The 19,486-nt window shown below is 41.7% G+C and overlaps 1 protein-coding gene across 9 annotated transcripts in view; it reads left to right on the forward strand.

Annotated features, from left to right (window-relative positions):
• The window catches only part of BCKDHB (branched chain keto acid dehydrogenase E1 subunit beta), a 298,505-nt gene that overhangs the window by 232,900 nt on the left and 46,119 nt on the right, over positions 1-19,486 (forward strand). Inside the window, exon 10 of one of the 9 annotated variants that reach the window (XR_012157974.1) lies at positions 1,079-1,244. The exons of 7 other annotated variants lie outside the window; for them this stretch is intronic. Coding sequence is in view for 1 of the 2 variants with exons in the window: in XM_073336533.1 (XP_073192634.1) it covers positions 16,510-16,518 (9 nt within the window). In the remaining variant the exon portion in view is untranslated. Of the gene's footprint in view, positions 1-1,078; positions 1,245-16,509; positions 16,582-19,486 lie in introns of those variants that run through there. One more of the 9 variants, XM_073336533.1, reaches the window with a different exon arrangement.

Raw genomic sequence — 19,486 nt, forward strand, 5'->3', positions numbered from 1 at the left:
AGCATAATGAATAAACCAGAATGAATTATGGCTTTGCTTTGACTGCTAAATGGAAGTAGAGCCTCATGGTTAGCTGTCGATGTCATGCCCAATGATCCCTAGTAAAAGCATGGAAATGGTTCTTTTCTCTACTAATTTTCAGTTCATCATAGCAATAATAAACTTCTTGGGTTTGAAATCACTTGGCCTTTGGCCTCATTCCTCACAGCACATCAGTGGAGTGTGCTAATTCCCTAGAAATGGCTGGTTTTGCACGACTATTTATTTACATCATTGTGCCTAAAGTTAATAGAAAAAATAAGTGCTTGTCAGATTCACATATGTACTTAGAGATCACTCACTACATGGATTTTTTTTCTGAAGCACGTGCTGCACGGTGAAGCTTTTAGGTTTTGTAAAGCACTGATTCATTTAAAAATACATTTTTTTGTTTCATATTTTGATACTTTCCTGTAGTTATCTTTTTATATTGATGATGTGGCTGAAGCAACATTATATGTAGGAATAGATGTACTTCATAATACAGTGCCATCTGGGCTTTCATGTAAGGGGTCCACTGTTGTCTTCCATATTATAAGTCATTTCTTCTCAGTGATGTATTTATTAATGTATAATATGTGTGTAAAATATACATTGACATGTACACATATATAAAATCATATAGCTATACATAGAAGGGTTGAGTGTGACTACTCTACCTCTGCACAGGTGTGTATTGGTGGTAGGAGTCACTCAGAAAAAGTCTCTTTTCTGTCATTGTTTCTTGCTCCCTTGTGTGGTGGTTAGACACAGTTTTACTCCTTGCCTTTCCTGAGTGCCAGGATTGTTCCAAGCTACAGTTCTTGGCTACCCTAGCATGGCGTCGGAGGAGAAGGTAGAGGCTGTATTGATTTCTAGGCTAGCACAGGGAGATGTATGCTACACTCTTGCAAAGAGGTCTCCTGTCCCTGAGGACACTGCCTGAATAAGTCTCTTATTGTAACCAATTTCTTAAAGCACAAATCTGGTCCAGTGAATATTGAGTATATTAGGATGATGCTGAGTTCTCAAGTGGCGGCTCTTCTCTCCCCACTTGCAGAGATTTCGGGGCCTGCAGAAAGGTACACAGCTGCTTATAGTCTAACTGTAATTGGTCTTCTGGGAGGAAGTGAAGTGTATGTGCGCATCCACATATAAGACAGCAAGAGGCAAGAAACAATCCTGATCTGAACTGATTACAGAAAGGAAATGAGCTGGGGAAGCAGGTAATGTTGGATCATATTAAAGTAGTTCTGTATTAAAATCACAAATGGGTTTGATTCCCCATAGTTTAAATTCCAGGGTATTACTAATTAAGAGGTCTCTTGGTTTTTGGTACTGTTTCTCTCCCTCTATGTGTGAAACTTGCAAGCTGCTAATTGTGTTAGTACATTCTAGGACAGAGTCTGTTCTCAAAGCAATTCTTTGTAACAATAACTACTCACACAGAGAGAGACTCAAAGCAATACTCTAACAACAGAAACAGCACCCAGAGACTCCCCGCCCTTTTGTTGTATTAATGTTGCTTTGTTAACAATTGTGATTAAAATAGAGATAGAGGATGTATGTGGATGGATGCTTGGTGTGGATAATAACTGAATGATCAGGGAGGTGCCAGCCTAAGAATGCAGTGTCCATCGGCTGAAGAAGGTGTCAAGTGGAAATAGCCAGAGGACCCCTGGAGAGCAGACTGGAATCCACCCAACAGTCTCAAGAATGGGAGAACCAAAGAACAAGATAACATCTGGCAGCACGGAGCTGTCAGGAATGTGACATCTGCTGATTGATTCAGCAACAGCATGATGAAGCAATTCCCATAGACTGGCATAGGAAGAAATTCCTATAAAAATGGACTCTAGAAAGTGAGAACTTTGGGGTCTGATTCTGCAAACCAACTTCCAGGAGCATCAGATGAGCATCTGACAAGGCCCTGCTCTCTCCTCATGTCCAGGCCACCTGGCCAGTGGCTTGGCATGAGCAACTCTAAGGCTGGTAACTATGATAAAACCCTTGCAGAACCTGTGTGTCTGTGTATGAATGAATGAATGTGTGAATAAATATGAGATTGAATGGAATGTTATAGCTATAACTAACTGCTTACTATGATTCTTTCTGTATTCACAATAATTGTGGTATTTTGCCTTTTCCCCTTTAATAAGATCCTGCTGGTTTTTATTTTATTGGTATAACAGTAACATCCCATAATCTTCTACATTGGATCATGAGGGAACTACAATTGGTTCCTTAACAACCCAATTCCCAGAGAATGATTCTCACTTCACATGAAGCTTCTATGAAACACTCAGTGATACCCTAGCTACTCATAGTTAAGACTGTAGAGTGCTACCTGCTGATACTACGTTCCTGAATGGTAGTTGTAGGACCAGGACTGTTCCCTAAGAAGAAAAGGCTTATCAATTTCAGTCACCTTCTGGTTGACTGGAAATAAAGATAATCCTAAGAAAGGAGGGAGTATAAAATATGTTACATGCATTTCTGAGATCCTAATATACCCAATGCTCTAGATTGCTGGTGATGGGTTACCCACCTTCCTTACTTGCCGTAGCACTAGCATAAAAGCAAATGAACATGAAACACTTTCCTATTTCTACTAAGTACAGTAGCCACATATAGGTATTTCCTACATTATAGATACCACCAAAGCTGCTTAAAATAGTTGTGCTGTGTTCATCACAATACAGGAGTCTGAAAGCTCGATTTAAAATCTACTGGCTGTGCCACAGGTAATGCAGCCAAGGAAATGTCATTGAAAGACCCCTAGCGTCACAGGTATCTGTATATGGAGGAGTTTTGTTAATGTTATTTCTAGAAGGAAATTTAGCTGATATCCATACAGAGCACAAGAAAATTCTGTCTGCAATTATCTCACAAAGAGCAAAAGTTGATGGAGAATTAATATTGAACATGTCTGAGTCAGATAGGGAAGTCTGCGTTTCAAAGAAGCTGCCAAAATTGAAATGTGCACTTTCTAAAACACATATAGCCCAAAACACTCTTCAAAAAATTAACAAGTTGTCTCTAAAAAAGCCAAAAAACATGTTTTCTTCATCTATATAGGGAAGTTTCTGATTTTGGAAAAATTTACCAGGGTAGCTGGAATAGTTCCTGAGATATGTTGGCTCGAAGGTGACTTTTCACTCACTGTCATCAGAGAATTATTGCATTTTATCCAGTAGAGCAGGCGGGATGCTGATCACAGTGCTGCTCTTATTAATCAGCTAGACCACTGAGTCTGGAAATGGGGGCTTCTTGATCCTAAGGCCCATGTGGGCGATACAGCATCCCCCTTAGATAGAAAACACCAGCAGGGAGATGGGGAGAGACATGCTGCTTTCCTCACTCGCATCATACTAAGTTTTTTAAATGAGCGACTATCCCAGAATGCTGGAGTTGTACTTGCTTTTAACAGTGGTTCTAGGGGTGACCTTGGGGATTACAGACCAGTGAGCCTAGCTACAGTACTAGGTAAAATGTTCACACAACGATGATTAAACATACAATTATCAACAACCTAGATGACCTTATATGGTGAGAAGTAAAAGTTCGGGAAACCTCCAGGGGCACTTTCTTGGATGCAGTGTGGCTCCTCTGTCACAGCCTTAGTTTAGGCCCTAAGTCACTGAGGGTGAAATTCTGGCCCCCCATTCACATTAGTGGGAATTTTCATCATGAGTTCCTCCTTTATTAGTATCTCATCTCTTTTACTTCAGCATCTGCACTATAAAGTTGGTTGGCCCAAAATGCAACATCTTTTTCTTATCAATTGGCAGAGCAGTACAGTTTGGTGGATAGGGTGCTATTAAAACAAACACTTCCACATTCTCTTTTCTTTTTTTTTCTTACACACCCATTTTCTCTGCCAAAAACAATGTTAGCTGTCCTGAATGTAGGAACAACCCTATAGTAAATAAAATAGTTTGCTCTCACAGCTGAATGGATTAAAAAATGCTGAGACAGCATGTTGTGGTGACCAAATTTTATACTAAAAGTATCTTCACTGGATCCTTTTCAAAGGGTCCTTCTCACGTTAGGCAACATCCCTGGTGTACCTTCCTGACACTGATTTCAGTGAAGTTACCTCAGGGATGAATTTGGCCCATTGCATTTGGTAGGTCCCCATTTACATAACCCAATAAATAACTGGCTCTTGTTATAAATGAGGAGAAGTAAGTAAATCTGTATAGCAGCTATCCATTAGAATGTCATCATCTGCGGCCAGTAGAACATAAAGTAAATAGTGTGTTAAATGTTACGCGTTCTGCTGAGATGGCACTGTTAATTCATTTCATAATGACACCTGTACTAAATCGATTGGCAGGAGCAGCAGCAAAGATAGGACCCTTCTTTTGAGTTACATCGGGAAAAGAACTGGTGCTGCTATTGTAGATTAATTTTCCAAAAGAACAATAGACAATTTCATGAAGTGCACAACAGGTTAACAAATATGTCTGTTTACTGAGCACTTGCTCAGTCGTCTGAATAAAAGGCCACTGTTGTGGGTCTCAAGTGAGGCACTCAGAAATGGAGGTACCCACATTTCTGGGCATTTTTTGAACGTTTGGCTTTAATGTATTCTGTGATATTCTGCAGTTATCCTAACAGACTCCCCAACTTGGAGCCACTCACTGCTTAGTATTTCTTCTTTTAAAATAATTTTGAAAGTGGTAAAGAAAAGATTATGGCCTATTTTTTGTGTTTGTTTCTTTAAATATGGGTGCCTAAAATTAGGCTTCTAACTACATGTATTTTAGAAACCTAAATATATGGCCTGACTTTCAAAAGTGCTGGGCATCCACAACTCCCAATGAAGCTCATGTACGTTTCAATTGACTTCAGTGGGAGCTTCCGAGTGCTCATCACTGTTGAAAGCCAGGCCACTTATTAGATGCCTAAATATAGATTTAGGAGCATAACTTTTTTTTGTCAAAAATTGGTGCCTACTTAATCTAAATGTTTTTACATTTTTACTCTTGAAAATAAACAAATTAAATGATGCATTTATGGATAGGGCATTTAAATCTGTTTAAAAAAAACTAACATAGACCTTAAAAAAATCATATAATTACTTTCTTTTTACATCTTTCCTTTAAAAAAAATAAGATAAGAAACAAGCATCACAACTCACTGACAGTGACATCAATCTACCTGGTTAATGTGTTGTTTCTATTCATGGGTGAAATTCTGACCCCACTGAAGTCGACAGGAGCTTTACCATTTCACTCCGTATCTTTAAAGTTGTTATCCTGCTGTGATGGAATTCAGTGGCAAAACTCCTATTTGTTTCAGGGGAAGGAGGATCAGGCTATTGAAAGTTATTTGGGAGAGTAACTCTGAAACAATGGATTTGAACTCAGTACTCTCTATATATATATATGAGTGCAGTGAGCGGGATTTGACCTGTTATCCTCAGTCTGTTGATTTGTGTGTGTTCATTATTCTAAAGTGTGTCTTAAGTCTCAGGTGCTTTATAAATAGTAAGAACACTTGTGTGTTCTTCATGAAGATTCCCTGAATTAAATCATTTATGGACAAGTAGAGGGATGCAGTTATTCCTGCTGGGATAGCAGGAGTTGTATGGTGAACAGCATTGTGTTTTACTCCTTCACGGTGAAATGATCTTGTTAGGCTTTGCAGGGGTAGAGGTCAGATGTATATTCGCCTTGCAAATGTATTATACCTAGAATATACAGGTTTCAGAGTAGCAGCTGTGTTAGTCTGTGTTTGCAAAAAGAAAAGGAGTACTTGTGGCACCTTAGAGACTAACCAATTTATTTGAGCATAAGCTTTCGTGAGCTACAGTAGCTCACGAAAGCTTATGCTCAAATAAATTGGTTAGTCTCTAAGGTGCCACAAGTACTCCTTTTCTTTTTTCTAGAATATACAGGAATTTGTTATTTTAAATATACTTAGAATTTCTTTAGGAATAAGAAAAAATTAAAATTTGGAATGAACAATGCTTTCCCTTTTCTTCCTCTCTTTGATTATTTTTTCTACACATACTGTACTCTTCCCCCCCCCCCCCAAGTAAGCATGACTAACGATGAGCTATGCACAATAGAGTTAGAGGCTGGTGAACAGGATAGCCCAGGATTACGGTAAATTGACATCCAGATATCTTTCTCTACAAAAAGCAGTGAGTTTCATATGTGAGCAATGTTCAGATTTTAGTGAAGTAATCTGTACAAAGTTGCTTGTTTATTATTTACCTTAGTTTGACATTTTTGACAGAGTATATGTGTACATAATTTTGATACTCTGTGAATAAAATCACGGTTTTTATGAGGAATTAATTATTTAGTTAAAATGCTAGGGATTTAGACATAGCAAACTTTACCCTGTATGCGATACGTGTAGGAGGATGGGATGTTAGATATTTTGGCAACTCTCAGGTTATACTTTTGTGGGTTTGTAATAGAAGTTTTTTTTCTGATAACACTGTGTGTTGTGCACTGTATTTAATACACAGTGACAAGCTGATAAAAAGCAAGAGGAATGAATTAAAGTTCTTGTCTAGTGCTAGAGAAATTCTGTCACTGACCGTTAGGTTTTCCCTTTACATTATCTACACCACAACTTGATACTGTCTATGTATGTGCCAAAATTATCTGGTTTTGTTTAATAGCAATTTAAAGAAAAATACGGCATAGAGGAGTTAAGATGAAATGATAAACGGAAAAGATATGAGACATGCTATGAAAACTTTTATAATATGTACAGCTGCGCAAATTTGATTGGAAAAATTTGATGTTTGGTTACAATTTGCAGCGGTGGCAATGCAAACAGTGTTTGAAATAAAAAACAGTAGATGTTAGAAAGAATATAATCTTCCACTGCCAAAACTGATATTGTGCTGTATTAGTAGCTGGTAGCAGAAACAGATTAATAATAGAGTATATTTAAAGAAAAACTCCAATGCAATATAAGAGATTCTAATCACAAATAAGAGTAAGAACATAAGAATGTCCATACTGGGTCAGACCAATGGTCCATCTAGCCCAGTATCCTATCTTCTGACAGTGGCCAATGCCAGATGCTTCAAAGGGATTAAACAAAATAGGGAAGTTATAAAGTAATTCATCCCCTGTCATCCATTCCCAGCATCTGGCAGAGTCTTAGGGACACCCAAAGCATGGGGTTGTATCCCTGACTATCTTGGCTAATAACTATTAATGGACCTATCCTCCATGAAGTTCTCTAATTCTTTTTTGAACCCAGTTATTGCTTTGGCCTTCACAACATCCCCTGGCAATGAGTTCCACAGGTTAGTACTCATTACCAAAGTTTGCACAATTTGGTCCTTACACAAGTCCTGGATCTGCAGCAGTTAGGATGAGTAGCACTTACTCAGATGAGTAGTCCCAATGATTTCAATATTGCAGAACAAACCTTGAGTTAATTTTGAACTATCTCAGGTCCCAGGTAAGTGGCTTCTACACACATGGGACTCTCGGTTGATTGAAAAATAGTATCAGAGCCAGGGTAGCTGCAGAAGTGAGCTCTTAAAACTGAGCTACGACGTTTTCCTTTAATAAAAACAGAAGGAAGAAAGACTGAAAAGAGCTCAGAAAATCTTGGAAACAACATTAGCAAAGGCTGTTGTTGATTCTTTACTGGACATACGGACTACAGTCACAGCCTCACTCTGCTAGATACAAGATACTCAGTTGCAGTGAGTGAATAGTGTACATATACATTTCCCTTACTGTCAGAGCAGTGTGACAAATGCAAGGATTCTTGCACAGCTTCAAGGAAAGGAAGCTTTTTTTCCCTCCAAACCATTGTAGGTTATCTAATATAAAGCTACTATAAGAAGTCCTCCAGAGTGATGTCAGACAAAAATCTTCATGAGAAGTGGGTAGCTGTAATTTTACCAACAGTAAATGAGAAAATAAAATGGGGCCTGTAGTCCAAAATATCAAAGTGAAGAGGTTTTCCTCTGTTAGAGTTCATACTTTAAGAACCAGTATCACCCGCAGTCTAAATCCACTGGCTTTACACTAGGGACGAACTTGGCAAATCCATTGACTTGAATAGAGAAACACCAGGGATAAATTTGGACAAAGACTGCTTTCTTCAGATGTATTCCTTCAAGGCCTGGTGTACACTTTGAGTTTGTCGGATTTAGCAGCATTAAATCCAAATTAACCCTGCACCCGTCCACACAACGAAGCCATTTTTTCGACATAAAGGGCTCTTAAAACTGATTTCTATACTCCTCCCCAATGAGGGGATTAGCGCTGAAACTGACATCGCCATTTTGAATTAGGGTTAGTGTGGACGCAATTCGAAGGTATTGGTCTCCGGGAGCTATCCCAAAGTGCACCATTGTGACCGCTCTGGACAGCACTCTGAACTCGGATGCACTGGCCAGGTGTACAGGAAAAGCCTCAGGAACTTTTGAATCTCATATCCTGTTTGGCCAGGCGAGCTCATCAGCACAGGTGACCATGCAGTCCCAGAATCGAAAAAGAGCTCCAGCATGGACCGAACGGGAGGTACTGGATCTGATCGCTGTATGGGGAGAGGAGTCCGTGCTATCAGAACTACGTTCCAAAGACGAAATGCCAAAACATTTTTAAAAACCTCAGAGGCCATGAGGGATAGAGGTTACATCAGGGAGGCAACACAGTGCCGTGTGAAACTTAAGGAGCTCAGACAAGGTACCATAAAACCAAAGAATCAAATGGACGCTCCGGGACAGAGCCCCAGACATGCCGCTTCTACGCTGAGCTGCATGCAGTTCTGGGGGGGGCGCCACCATTACCCCACCCTGTCCGTGGACTCCGATGATGGGGTACACTCTGCCATGGCTGAGGATTTTGCAGATGGGGAAGATGAGGAGGAGGAGGACAAGCTTGGGGAGAGCACACAGCACACCGTTCTCCCCAGCAGCCAGGATCTTTTTATCACCCTGACTGAAATACCCTCCCAACCCAATGAAGCCGGAGAAGGGACCTTTGGTGAGTGTACCTTTTAAAATATAATACATGTTATAAAAGCAAGTGTTTTTTAATGATTAAGTAGCCCTGAGGACTTGGGACGCATTCGTGGCCAGTACTGCTACTGGAAAAGTCTGTTATCATGTCTAGGGATTGAGCAGAAATCCTCCAGGGACATCTCCATGAAGCTCTCCTGGAGGTACTCTAAAAGCCTTTGCAGAAGGCTTCTGGGGAGAGCAGCCTTATTCCGTCCTCCATGGTAGGACGCTTTACAATGCTATGCTAGTAGCAAGTAATCTGGTATCAGTGCATGACAAAGCTTGGCAGCGTATGGTCCCGGTGTTTGCTGGCATTCAAGCAACATCCATTCTTTATCTCTCTGTGTTATCCTCAGGAGAGTGATATCGTTCATGGTAACCTGGTTGAAATAGGGAAATTTGATTAAGGGGAGATTCAGAGGTACCCATTCCTACTGGGCTGTTTGCCTGTGGCTGAAAAGAAATCCTCCCTGCAGTTAGCCACGCGGTGGGAGGGGGGGCCATTGGCGCTGAGCTGTTCGCGTTTGACTAGCAGGGATCTTTCCTGATACCAGCCAGACAGTAGGGGGACAGGAAAAGCGATCATCCCAGAGAATTGGATGGGGGGTAGGGGTTTACTGCTGCTGCACGTTAACAGGAAAACTGCCGCAATAAATGGCCAACTCAACGGGCTTTGCTTCATATGGGAAAGGAGGGGGCTGCTGTTATGAAGGTTGCAGAAGCCGAAAGACTGTGGCTTACCATGGGCGCCTGCAAGCCGAATTCTGTTGCCCGGCCCTGCATTTGTGATCTCTAACACCAAAGCCGCTGGCACTCAATATAAGATGCAAAATGCGACCTTGTACCAAAATCACGTGCGCTATGTAATATGAATAGCGTTGTTCACCATGAAAGAGTATAGCCATTGATCTGTAAAATGTATCTTTTTAAATATTTCACTCCCTTTTTTTCCTCCAGCAGGTGCAAATGTTTCAAGTCTCCCTCCTCCGTCCCAAAGGATATCTCAGATAAGGGGGTGAAAAAAAAGTACGTGCGATGACATGTTCTCTGAGCTCATGCAGTCATCCAGCACTGACATAGCTGGGTGGAGGGACACAATAGCAGTCTACAGGATGGTGGCCGATGAACGTGAGGAGAGGTGGCGGCAGGAAGATCAGAGAAGGCATGAGGAAATGCTGGGGCTACTGCGGGATCAAATGAACATGCTCCGGCGTCTGGTGGAGGTTCATGAACGGCAGCAGGATCACAGACTGCCGCTGCAGCCCCTGTTTAACTGTCCTCCCTCCTCCCCAAGTTCCATAGCCTCCTCACCCAGATGCCCAAGAACGCGGAATGGGAGGCTCCGGGCACCCAACCACTCCACCCCAGTGGACAGCCCAAGCAAAGGAAGGCTGGCATTCAACAAGTTTTGAAGTGGCCTTTTTCTTCCCTCCTATTATCCCCCCACATTCCACCTGGGTTACCTTGTGAGTTATCTCCCTATTTTTATAATCAATTAATAAATAATACATGTTTTTTTAAATGATAGTGACTTTATTTCCTTTGCAAGCAAGCTGTGATCGAAGGGGGGAGGGCGGGTGGTTTACAGGGAATTTAGAGGCAACTGAGGGGGTGGGTTTTCATCAAGGAGAAACAAACAGAAGTGTCACACAGTACCCTGGCCAGTCATGAAACTGGTTTTCAAAGCTTCTCTCATGCGCACCACTTCCTGCTGTGTTCTTTTAACTGCCCTGGTGTCTAGCTGCGCGTATTCAGCAGCCAGGCGATTTGCATAAACGTCCCCCTTACTCTCACAGAGATTGTGGAGCACACAGCAAACAGCAATAACAATGGGAATAGTAGTTTCACTGAGGTCTGAGCGAGTCAGTAAACTGCGCCAGCGACCCTTTAAGCATCCAAATGCACACACTACCACCGTTCTGCACTTGCTCAGCCTGTAGTTGAACAACTCCTGACTACTGTCCAGGGTGCCTGTGTACGGCATCATGAGCCAGGGCATTAAGGGTTAGGCTGGGTCTCCAAGGATAACTATAGGCATTTCAACATCTCCAACAGTTATTTTCTGGTCTGGGAAGTAAATCCCTTCCTGCAGTCATTTAAACAGACCAGAGTTCCTGAAGACACGAGCGTCGTGAACCTTTCCCGGCCATCCCACGTTGATGTTGGTGAAATGTCCCTTGTGATCCACCAGTGCTTGCAGCACCATTGAAAAGTACCCCTTGCGGTTTATGTACTGGCTACCCTGGTGGTCCGGTCCCAAGATAGGGTTATGCATTCCGTCTATAGCCCCACCACAGTTAGGGAATCCCATTGCAGCAAAGCCATCTAGTATGACCTGCACATTTCCCAGAGTCACTACCTTTGGTAGCAGCAGCTCAATGATTGTATTGGCTACTTGCATCACAGCAACCCCCACAGTAGATTTGCCCACTCCAAATTGATTACCTACTGACTGGTAGCTGTCTGGCTTTGCAAGCTTCAACAGGGCTATTGCCACTCGCTTGTGAACTGTGAGGGCTGCCCTCATCTTGGTATTCTTGCGCTTCAGGTCAGGGGAAAGCAAGACACAAAGTTCCATGAAAGTGCCCTTATGCATGCAAAAGTTTCGGAGCCACTGGGAATCATCCCAGACCCGCAACACTGTGCTGTCCCACCACTCTGTGCTTGTTTCCCGGGCCCAGAATTGGCGTTCCACAGCATGAGTCTGCCCCATTAACACCATGATCTCTGTTAGGGGGCTTATTCCTTCACCCACTTACTTCCCTGGTCCTTCTCGCATGAGCAGAGAGCAACAATACCCCAAGTCCAAAGGTGCAAACAATTCTATGTTTATTGGGGTGAACTTCCAGCAAGCATGATTCCAGTTTCCTTCCTTAGTGTCCCCCTTCCCAGCTCTGACACCACAGAGCCTTACACCTGTGTCCCTGTTCCCATTCCTGCCCTTAGCCAAACATGATTCTAATTTCCTTACCCCATTCCCTGATCCCATTTCCCCCTTTAGCAAAACATGATTCCAATTTCCCCACCCCTGTTCCCATTTCCCTTCCCCACATCCACACCCACTCATTTCCTGATTGACTGCAGACTATATAGTAAAACTTGAGTTCTGCTTCGCTATACCTTAACCAATCATTTTCCTGAAATTTAACTAACCAATCCTAACATATTGTAACATGATTATGTAACCAATTATATCCCACCACCTTAATTAGTTTACACCCAGCAAAATTAATTATACAGCAGACAGAAACCATCACAGAACCAGACAGATTATACAGACAAACAATAGCAAAGTGGGAACTATAATGACAAAACAATACAGAAGTGATGATTTCACATCCCAGCTATTGATAAGTGAGTTCTTGCCAGACAGGATGCTCTCAAACTAAGTTTCCTTTTACATCTTCTTGGCACTTCCCTTTCTCTGGAGGTGACAGGCATTATCAGGACAGGATTGTATTCCTAACAGCCCAATAGCACCTTATTTCAATGTGACTAGTTTGGAATGTGAGGTGATCGTTCGCTTCCCAGCTTATGACTGCCTCTGTTGCTTAGCCAAAGGCCTTAGCCTAAGAACAGGGCCTCAGACTGTCACAGTAAGAGAAGAACCTTACATTGGCAGACAGTGATTTTGATTCTTTCTTTTATACCTCTATAACTAGCCAAGTGATAAGAATACACCTTAATTCTTAGAGTATAGGCCTTTACAGACAGGCCTGAATATCTATATCCTAACAATCTCCAAATTGCGGGGGAACGCAGTTTTAGAGAAAAGTGTGTTCATGTCCTCATCACCGTGCTGCCATCGCCTACTCGCCTGGGTTTTTGGGTGCTGGTTCTGCATACACTGCACGATAATGCGCGAGGTGTTTACAATGGTCATAACTGCTGTGGTGAGCTGAACAGGCTCCATGTTTGCCGTGCTATGGCGTCTGCTCCTGCTCGAGCAATCCAGGGAAAAGGGCGCGAAACAATTGTTTGCCATTGCTCTGGCGGAGGGAGGGGCGACTGACAACATGGCTTATAGGGTTGGCTTACAGGGAATTAAAATCAACAAAGGGGGTGGCTTTGCGAGAAACAGAATGGCCCCCTCAAGGATAGAACTCAAAACCGGGTTTAGCAGGCCACTGATTTCACAGAGGGAGGGAGGAGAAAATGAATACAAAACAAATCTGGTCTATTTCTTGTTCTGATCCACTTCATCTATCTTTGTACATCTTGCTGGCAGCAGATTGTGCAGTACAACCGCTAGCCATCGTCCTCTCCTGGGTGTTCGGCAGAAGACGGTGCAGTATGACTGCTGGCCATCGTCTTCTGCTGGCTGCAGATTAAAAGACAGTGCACTGCTGGTAGGACTGAATCGCCATGAGACGAAACTTAAAAGGGAAATGACCTGGCTGAGTCACTCCCATGTTTGCCCAGGCACCCCTGACCTCATCGAGTTCAGTTAAAAGAGCACCCTGGACTACTTCGACGACGGCTACCAGTCATACTGCACTGTCTGCTGCCAAAAGGCAATAAACTGCTGTTGGGTAGCAATGCAATACTGCATCTGCCAGCACCCAGGAGACATACGGTGATGGTTATCTGAGCGGCTCCATGCTTGCTGTGGTATGGCGTCTCCACAGGTAACTCAAGAAAAAAGGCGCAAAACGATAGTCTGCCGTTGCTCTCATGGAGGGAGGGAGGGAAGGGGGGCATGATGATATGTATCCAGAACCACCTGTGACAATGTTTTAGCCCCATCAGGCACTGGGATTTCTACCCAGAATTCAAATGGGTGGTGGAGACTGCGGGAACTGTGGGATAGCTACCCACAGTGCAGCGCTCCGGAAGTCGACGGTTGCCTCTGTTCTGTGGACACACTCCGCCGACTACATGCACTTAGAGTATTTTTGTGGGGGGACACACAATTGACTGTATAAAAACCCTTTCTATAAAACCGACTTCTATAAATTTGACCTAATTTCGTAGTGTAGACAAGGCCCAAGAGAGCAAGAGGGGGAAACCCTTTTGCTCTCTTCCAAGTTGTGTACGGCTCTGTCATTTGCGTCCCCTTAAAGTGCTGGTACACTTGTTCAAACTTTGCAAACTGCCACGTTGTCTGATGGCTCTATTTCCTGAAATCCTGACAGTTTATGCAAAGGCATCTGGCTGTACTGGGGGAGCAAGCCTTAAACCGGCCAGCTCCTTTTAGGATTCTCCCCCCTCACCTCCCATCAAAGTTACCAAAATTGTTTTCTAATCTGTTTCGTTCTGGACCTTTTTTGGTTTTTTCTGCCATAAATTTTCAGCAGTGAACATCTCATACTAAGAAGATGGATGGGTTGGTGCATATTTCTGATGTGAAACATTTGCAATGGTTTTGTTTGATTGTTTTAATTCCACCTTTACAGTCTGCAGCGTGTGGTTAAAAGTGATCCTGCTGCTAACTGCCTGTATTTTCCTTGAGCGAAACTGCTTAATTTCTGCTTTGTGGAAATTTAGGAGACTCAGATAGGTAGGAAAAACAAAGGAAACATGGCTGAAGATTTTGTTGGCGGCTTTCAGGTCTGAGAATAACAAATGAAACAGTATTGTTTGACTTACTTCCAAAAGGGAAGAAGAGCTTCTTTGAAATAAAAAGCTATAAAGTGATCTTCTTTCTTTGGAAGAAAAAAACATTTCGTAATCTCCAGGATTTAAAACTGGAATTGGTTGTGTAATTACTGCTGAGACCTATCATTCACTGAAAGTCTTGACAGTTCTTGCATTAAGCTTCTTGTGAAGGTGAATTTTCAGTGCATTTAGTGAATGTGTTTTAGACAAGTTTTTATAAGGAAAAATAACAGTGGAAAAAATGAAACCCTGCAAATCTTAGGAACATCTGCACATAGGCACCTTGCTGCTGGCATTCCTCCACCTTTGGTCCCTGGAAGCACTGCTCAAGGGAGCCACTCCCCCAGGGACTCTGTCCAGCCCTGGCTGACCTTGATGGGGGTGGAAGCTGGAAAGCGGGGCTCCCCTGTAGGAAGGAAGCTCCATGGTGAAAGTACTACATCTGTATAAAGACAATCATAGAAAATCAGGGTCGGAAGGGACCTCAGGAGGGCATCTAGTCCAACTCCCTGCTCAAAGCAGGACCAATCCCCACCTAAATCATCCCAGCCAGGGCTTTGTCAAGCCTAACCTTAAATGAGGAGTCTGGTGGCACCTTAAAGACTAACAGATTTATTTGGGCATAAGCTTTCATGGGTAAAAAACTTCTCTGAAGAAGTGGGCTTTTTACCCATGAAAGCTTATGCCCAAATAAATCTGTTAGTCTTTAAGGTGCCACCGGACTCTTTTGTTATTTTTGTGGATACAGACTAACATGGCTACCCCTCTGATACATCTGTATAATTTTTCCGGAGCCCACAAAGGGATGATGTGCATCCACTCTTCTTCTCACCTTGCCTCTGCCCTACTCTACTCAACGCGAGTCCTCCCACAGTTTCCTTGCCTGCCATGAAACCAAACCCCACAGAGGGCCACCTGTGGATTTTGGGGATGGTTTCATAAAGGTGACTGACCCCACTCTTTCTGTGCATGCTAGTAGGGGGACATCAATGTACAAAGCGGACTCTGGACTAGAGCAACACAAAATGACCCTTTTTAGCTAAAGCACCAGTAATCCATATTTATGGATTATAAATGTGTTCAAAATCGAGACTCAAGAACAGTAGCTAAGGGATAAAATGCCATATTGTTTGTTTTAGAAAGATTTCAAATCGTAAAAGCTTTCACTTGCAGAAAGCTGCCTGGCTACTAATAAGCCTACAGTACTGATGGAAGTATCTACGCAAGCAAGCTTTCTAGTTTACTTTGCGCTTCCCCATATACAAAACAAACAGACAGCTAATGATTGGGTAAATACAGTGGGACTGTACTTTGTGCACTGCATGTTCTAAGCTTGAGTGTTTTGGTCCGTCTTTTGTTTGTCTATTTTTATACTCTTTCACAACCACATTTTGTAATAATGGAACATTAGAGTTCCTAGTACAGTATGGAGACCTAACACAAGGAATGTATTATGCACACTTTTTTCAACCTGAAGAGTTCTCCAGTGCCAATTATTTTTGGCTTTTATTATATTATACTAATAAAATATGAACAGTGAGGGGATTTTACACTGTATGATTCGCTCATGCAGGGGTGTGTGTCCAAAGCAAAACAAAATGTGAAATTGAAAAAAAAGCATCAATCAAATTTTGGCATATCCATTTTCTTTTTTTCCTTTTCTCCTTTTTTAAAATGAAATCCTTAAATAAATTTCTTAAATTTACAAGAGCAACAGTTCTAGGTGAAAAAATTCCATTGGCTTATAACTCTTGCCAGTTGTGACTTTTGTATTCATCCACAAAAACCACATTCAAGTAGTATGAAGAATCTGACTTAGACGCCACAAAAGCAAATCAATTCAGAGTTTAAAACCAGGCTGATTCTTGGGCTTCTATGTGTTCCATTTTTCCTAGGTCTTGTAGCACATGTACAGAAGTGATGGCATTTCTTTTGCAACATGAACAACCAGGCCGCAAGCTGCAGAGCTGGAGTACATGAATTTGAAATCTTTTTGTAGTTCTACTAATTTTAGCTTTCACTATTGTAGCTTCATAGGTCAGAGAGTGACCCTGGGAATCATTATCAAAACAAACTTGGATCCCTGTTAAAATAAAACAAATATTAAAGGAAAAATGTTTATACATACTTATTTGATGTGAAAACTATGTGCAATTAACTGCATAGATTATGCTTAACGTCTAGTACAGGGTTGGTAATTTATAAATCTATATTAATAACCATAATATAAAGAACAAAATGCTAAACAAATTCAGTCACTTTTGGATCAGATTACAAAATTAGATGAGGGGAATGGGTAGATGAAATCAATCTGAATTTTTGTATTGAGACAGTGCCTCATAAAGCTTTGCTAGAATAATTCGTTCATATTAGCACAGTATAAGTACAATGAAATAGACTGAGAACTGGGTAAAGGCTATAAGGAAAGAATCATCTGTGTTAGACTCAGTTTATTTAACATCTTTATTAATAATCTGGATGGAATAAGAAAGAAAAACATGATCACAGATGATATTTCATAAATTCTCCATTTTTAGTTTTTAGAGGACAGAGGTTTTGATATTCAGGGGCATATCAATTAGATACACTTCTACAACTAGTGCAGAAAGGGTTCTGAACAGGGACTCAAAAGACACTCTTTTATTTCCTGGCTCACCCACAGATTTCCCTTCCAGTCCCACATTTCTGTGATTCTATGATATCCTGTGTGAGCTTGGACAGGTCACCTAATCTATCGTGTGCCTGAGCTCCCCATTGATAAAATGGGAGTAATACTTCCCTACTTCAACAAAGTGTAGGATAAAAAAAATCCTTTTATGATTATGAGGCACTCAGATACTATGGTGATGAGAGCTGTATGAGTACTTAGGGAGGGAGGTAGATAGTGACATGCATAGATACATGGTTAGAGAAATATTTTGTTTTGTTCAAAATAGTACGACAGTTGAAGTAAGCTTTGCCAACAAAGATTTCAGGTGATTTATGAAACAAGTTAATTCCAGTATCATTCAATGTGATATAGCTTGACATCAATCTCTCTCCTCAATAAAATTCTAACAACTTTTGTCTTCCCATTTATGAAAGTGTACTGTCTGTTCATTTTTCAAAAGGTGTTTCATTATTATTGCCAAAGTTTCCTTGGCGTCTTCTTTCATATCTTCCCCCTTTTGTCCCTGACACTCTGTCTAAAGATTCTTTTGTTGCTTCTATTTCAGAAGGGCACACACTGATATATTCTGTATTGATTGTAGAACAGTGTTGAAATTAAGGCTTTCATCCACCCTTATTGAATTTCATTCAGTTTCTTTACAAAGTCAATTCTCTATTTTTTGCAAACACTGTTTGTGGCACTTGGCGAAGCAGTAGAATCAGATAAACATTAAAAGGAAGTAAAAACTTTTTTTTCCTTTGCCTTTATCTGTGACATACCTACCTACTACTACCTACTACTTATCTGGCATTTAAAATGTTGTCTACTGGAAAAATTGCTAATTCACTGGTATTTGATTTGTGAGAAGTGCATTTTAATTTCAGGTTATTCAGGTGCTAAACTGTTCATTGATCTTTTTATCTTAAGGGAAAGTATGTTTATAGTGTAGTTTATGAATAACAGCTGTGTTTTCCTGCCAAGGGGCTAGTAAGAGGCTAATTTTTTTGTTTTCTCTTCATTTGTATTCATGTAGAGTTAAAAAAAAATTCTAGACTTTTTAGGCTTCCCCTATAATTTGCTTTCTCCTTTTGTGCATTCCTCCATGTTTCTCTCAACACTCAGTTTTCTTTCTGCTCTCTGTTGTGTTTAATGTTTTTTCAACTGTGTAATACTGAAAACACACCTTGGCCAGCAGTTTTTCTTTATGTTGGCTGAGGAAAAAAATGCTGGTTTTGGAAGCACTATGTCAGCATAGTAATACCCACAGCCTGCTTTACATCATAAAGATGCAAATCCTCCATGAGCCCTGATTCAGCATGGACAGTGTGGTTTTTCAGTCAAAGGGAGGTGAGCACAGCAATGGGATGCAGGGTAGTGTGGCCATACTGCTTGTATATTATCTAGCTGGGGAGGTGGATGGGCTTACCTACACTCTGTTGTGCAGAGCTTTTTGGAGAAAGCCCAGGGAGGAATGAGGGCAAAGGCAGTGAATCTGCCACTACTTGGACTCACTCTTCATTTTCTTTCTTCTCAACACGTGGGTGAGCGATATTGCTGCCACAAAGACTACTGGATTTGTGGATTTGTGCTGGAAATGGCCCACCTGTTGATCACTTTAGATAAGCTATTACCAGCAGGACAGTGGGGTGGGAGGAGGTATTGTTTCATGATTTCTGTGTGTATATAAAGTCTGCTGCAGTTTCCACGGTAAACATCTGATAAAGTGAGCTGTAGCTCACGAAAGCTCATGCTCAAATAAATTGGTTAGTCTCTAAGGTGCCACAAGTACTCCTTTTCTTTTTGCGAATACAGACTAACACGGCTGTTCCTCTGAAACAAAGACTACTGCAGCTCTGATGCTGATGAAATCAAGTCTGTCACATATCTCTGCTGCTTTTCATGAGTTACCTTTCTCCGTCCAATTCCCATGGAAATCCCCAGTGCACACTGTGTGAGTTGAGCTAGCAGAGGTTCCCACCGCTTTATTGGCCAGGAATGGTGAACCGTGGCCACTGGGAGCTGCGAGCAGCCATACCTCTGGATGCTCAGGTAAACAAAGTGTCTCACGCCTACCAGGGGCTTACCCTGAACAAGCCATGAACTAAGTCTGGGAACCCCTGAGCTGTGGGCTACAGGAAGGATTTGGTCCCAATATTATACCTGGCACTTTAAGCACATCAGAGAGCTTGGATTGGCACAACATTTATATTAGTTTCTTTTAA

The sequence above is a fragment of the Lepidochelys kempii genome, chromosome 3, assembly GCF_965140265.1.
Source record: "Lepidochelys kempii isolate rLepKem1 chromosome 3, rLepKem1.hap2, whole genome shotgun sequence".
Taxonomy (NCBI): domain Eukaryota; kingdom Metazoa; phylum Chordata; order Testudines; family Cheloniidae; genus Lepidochelys; species Lepidochelys kempii.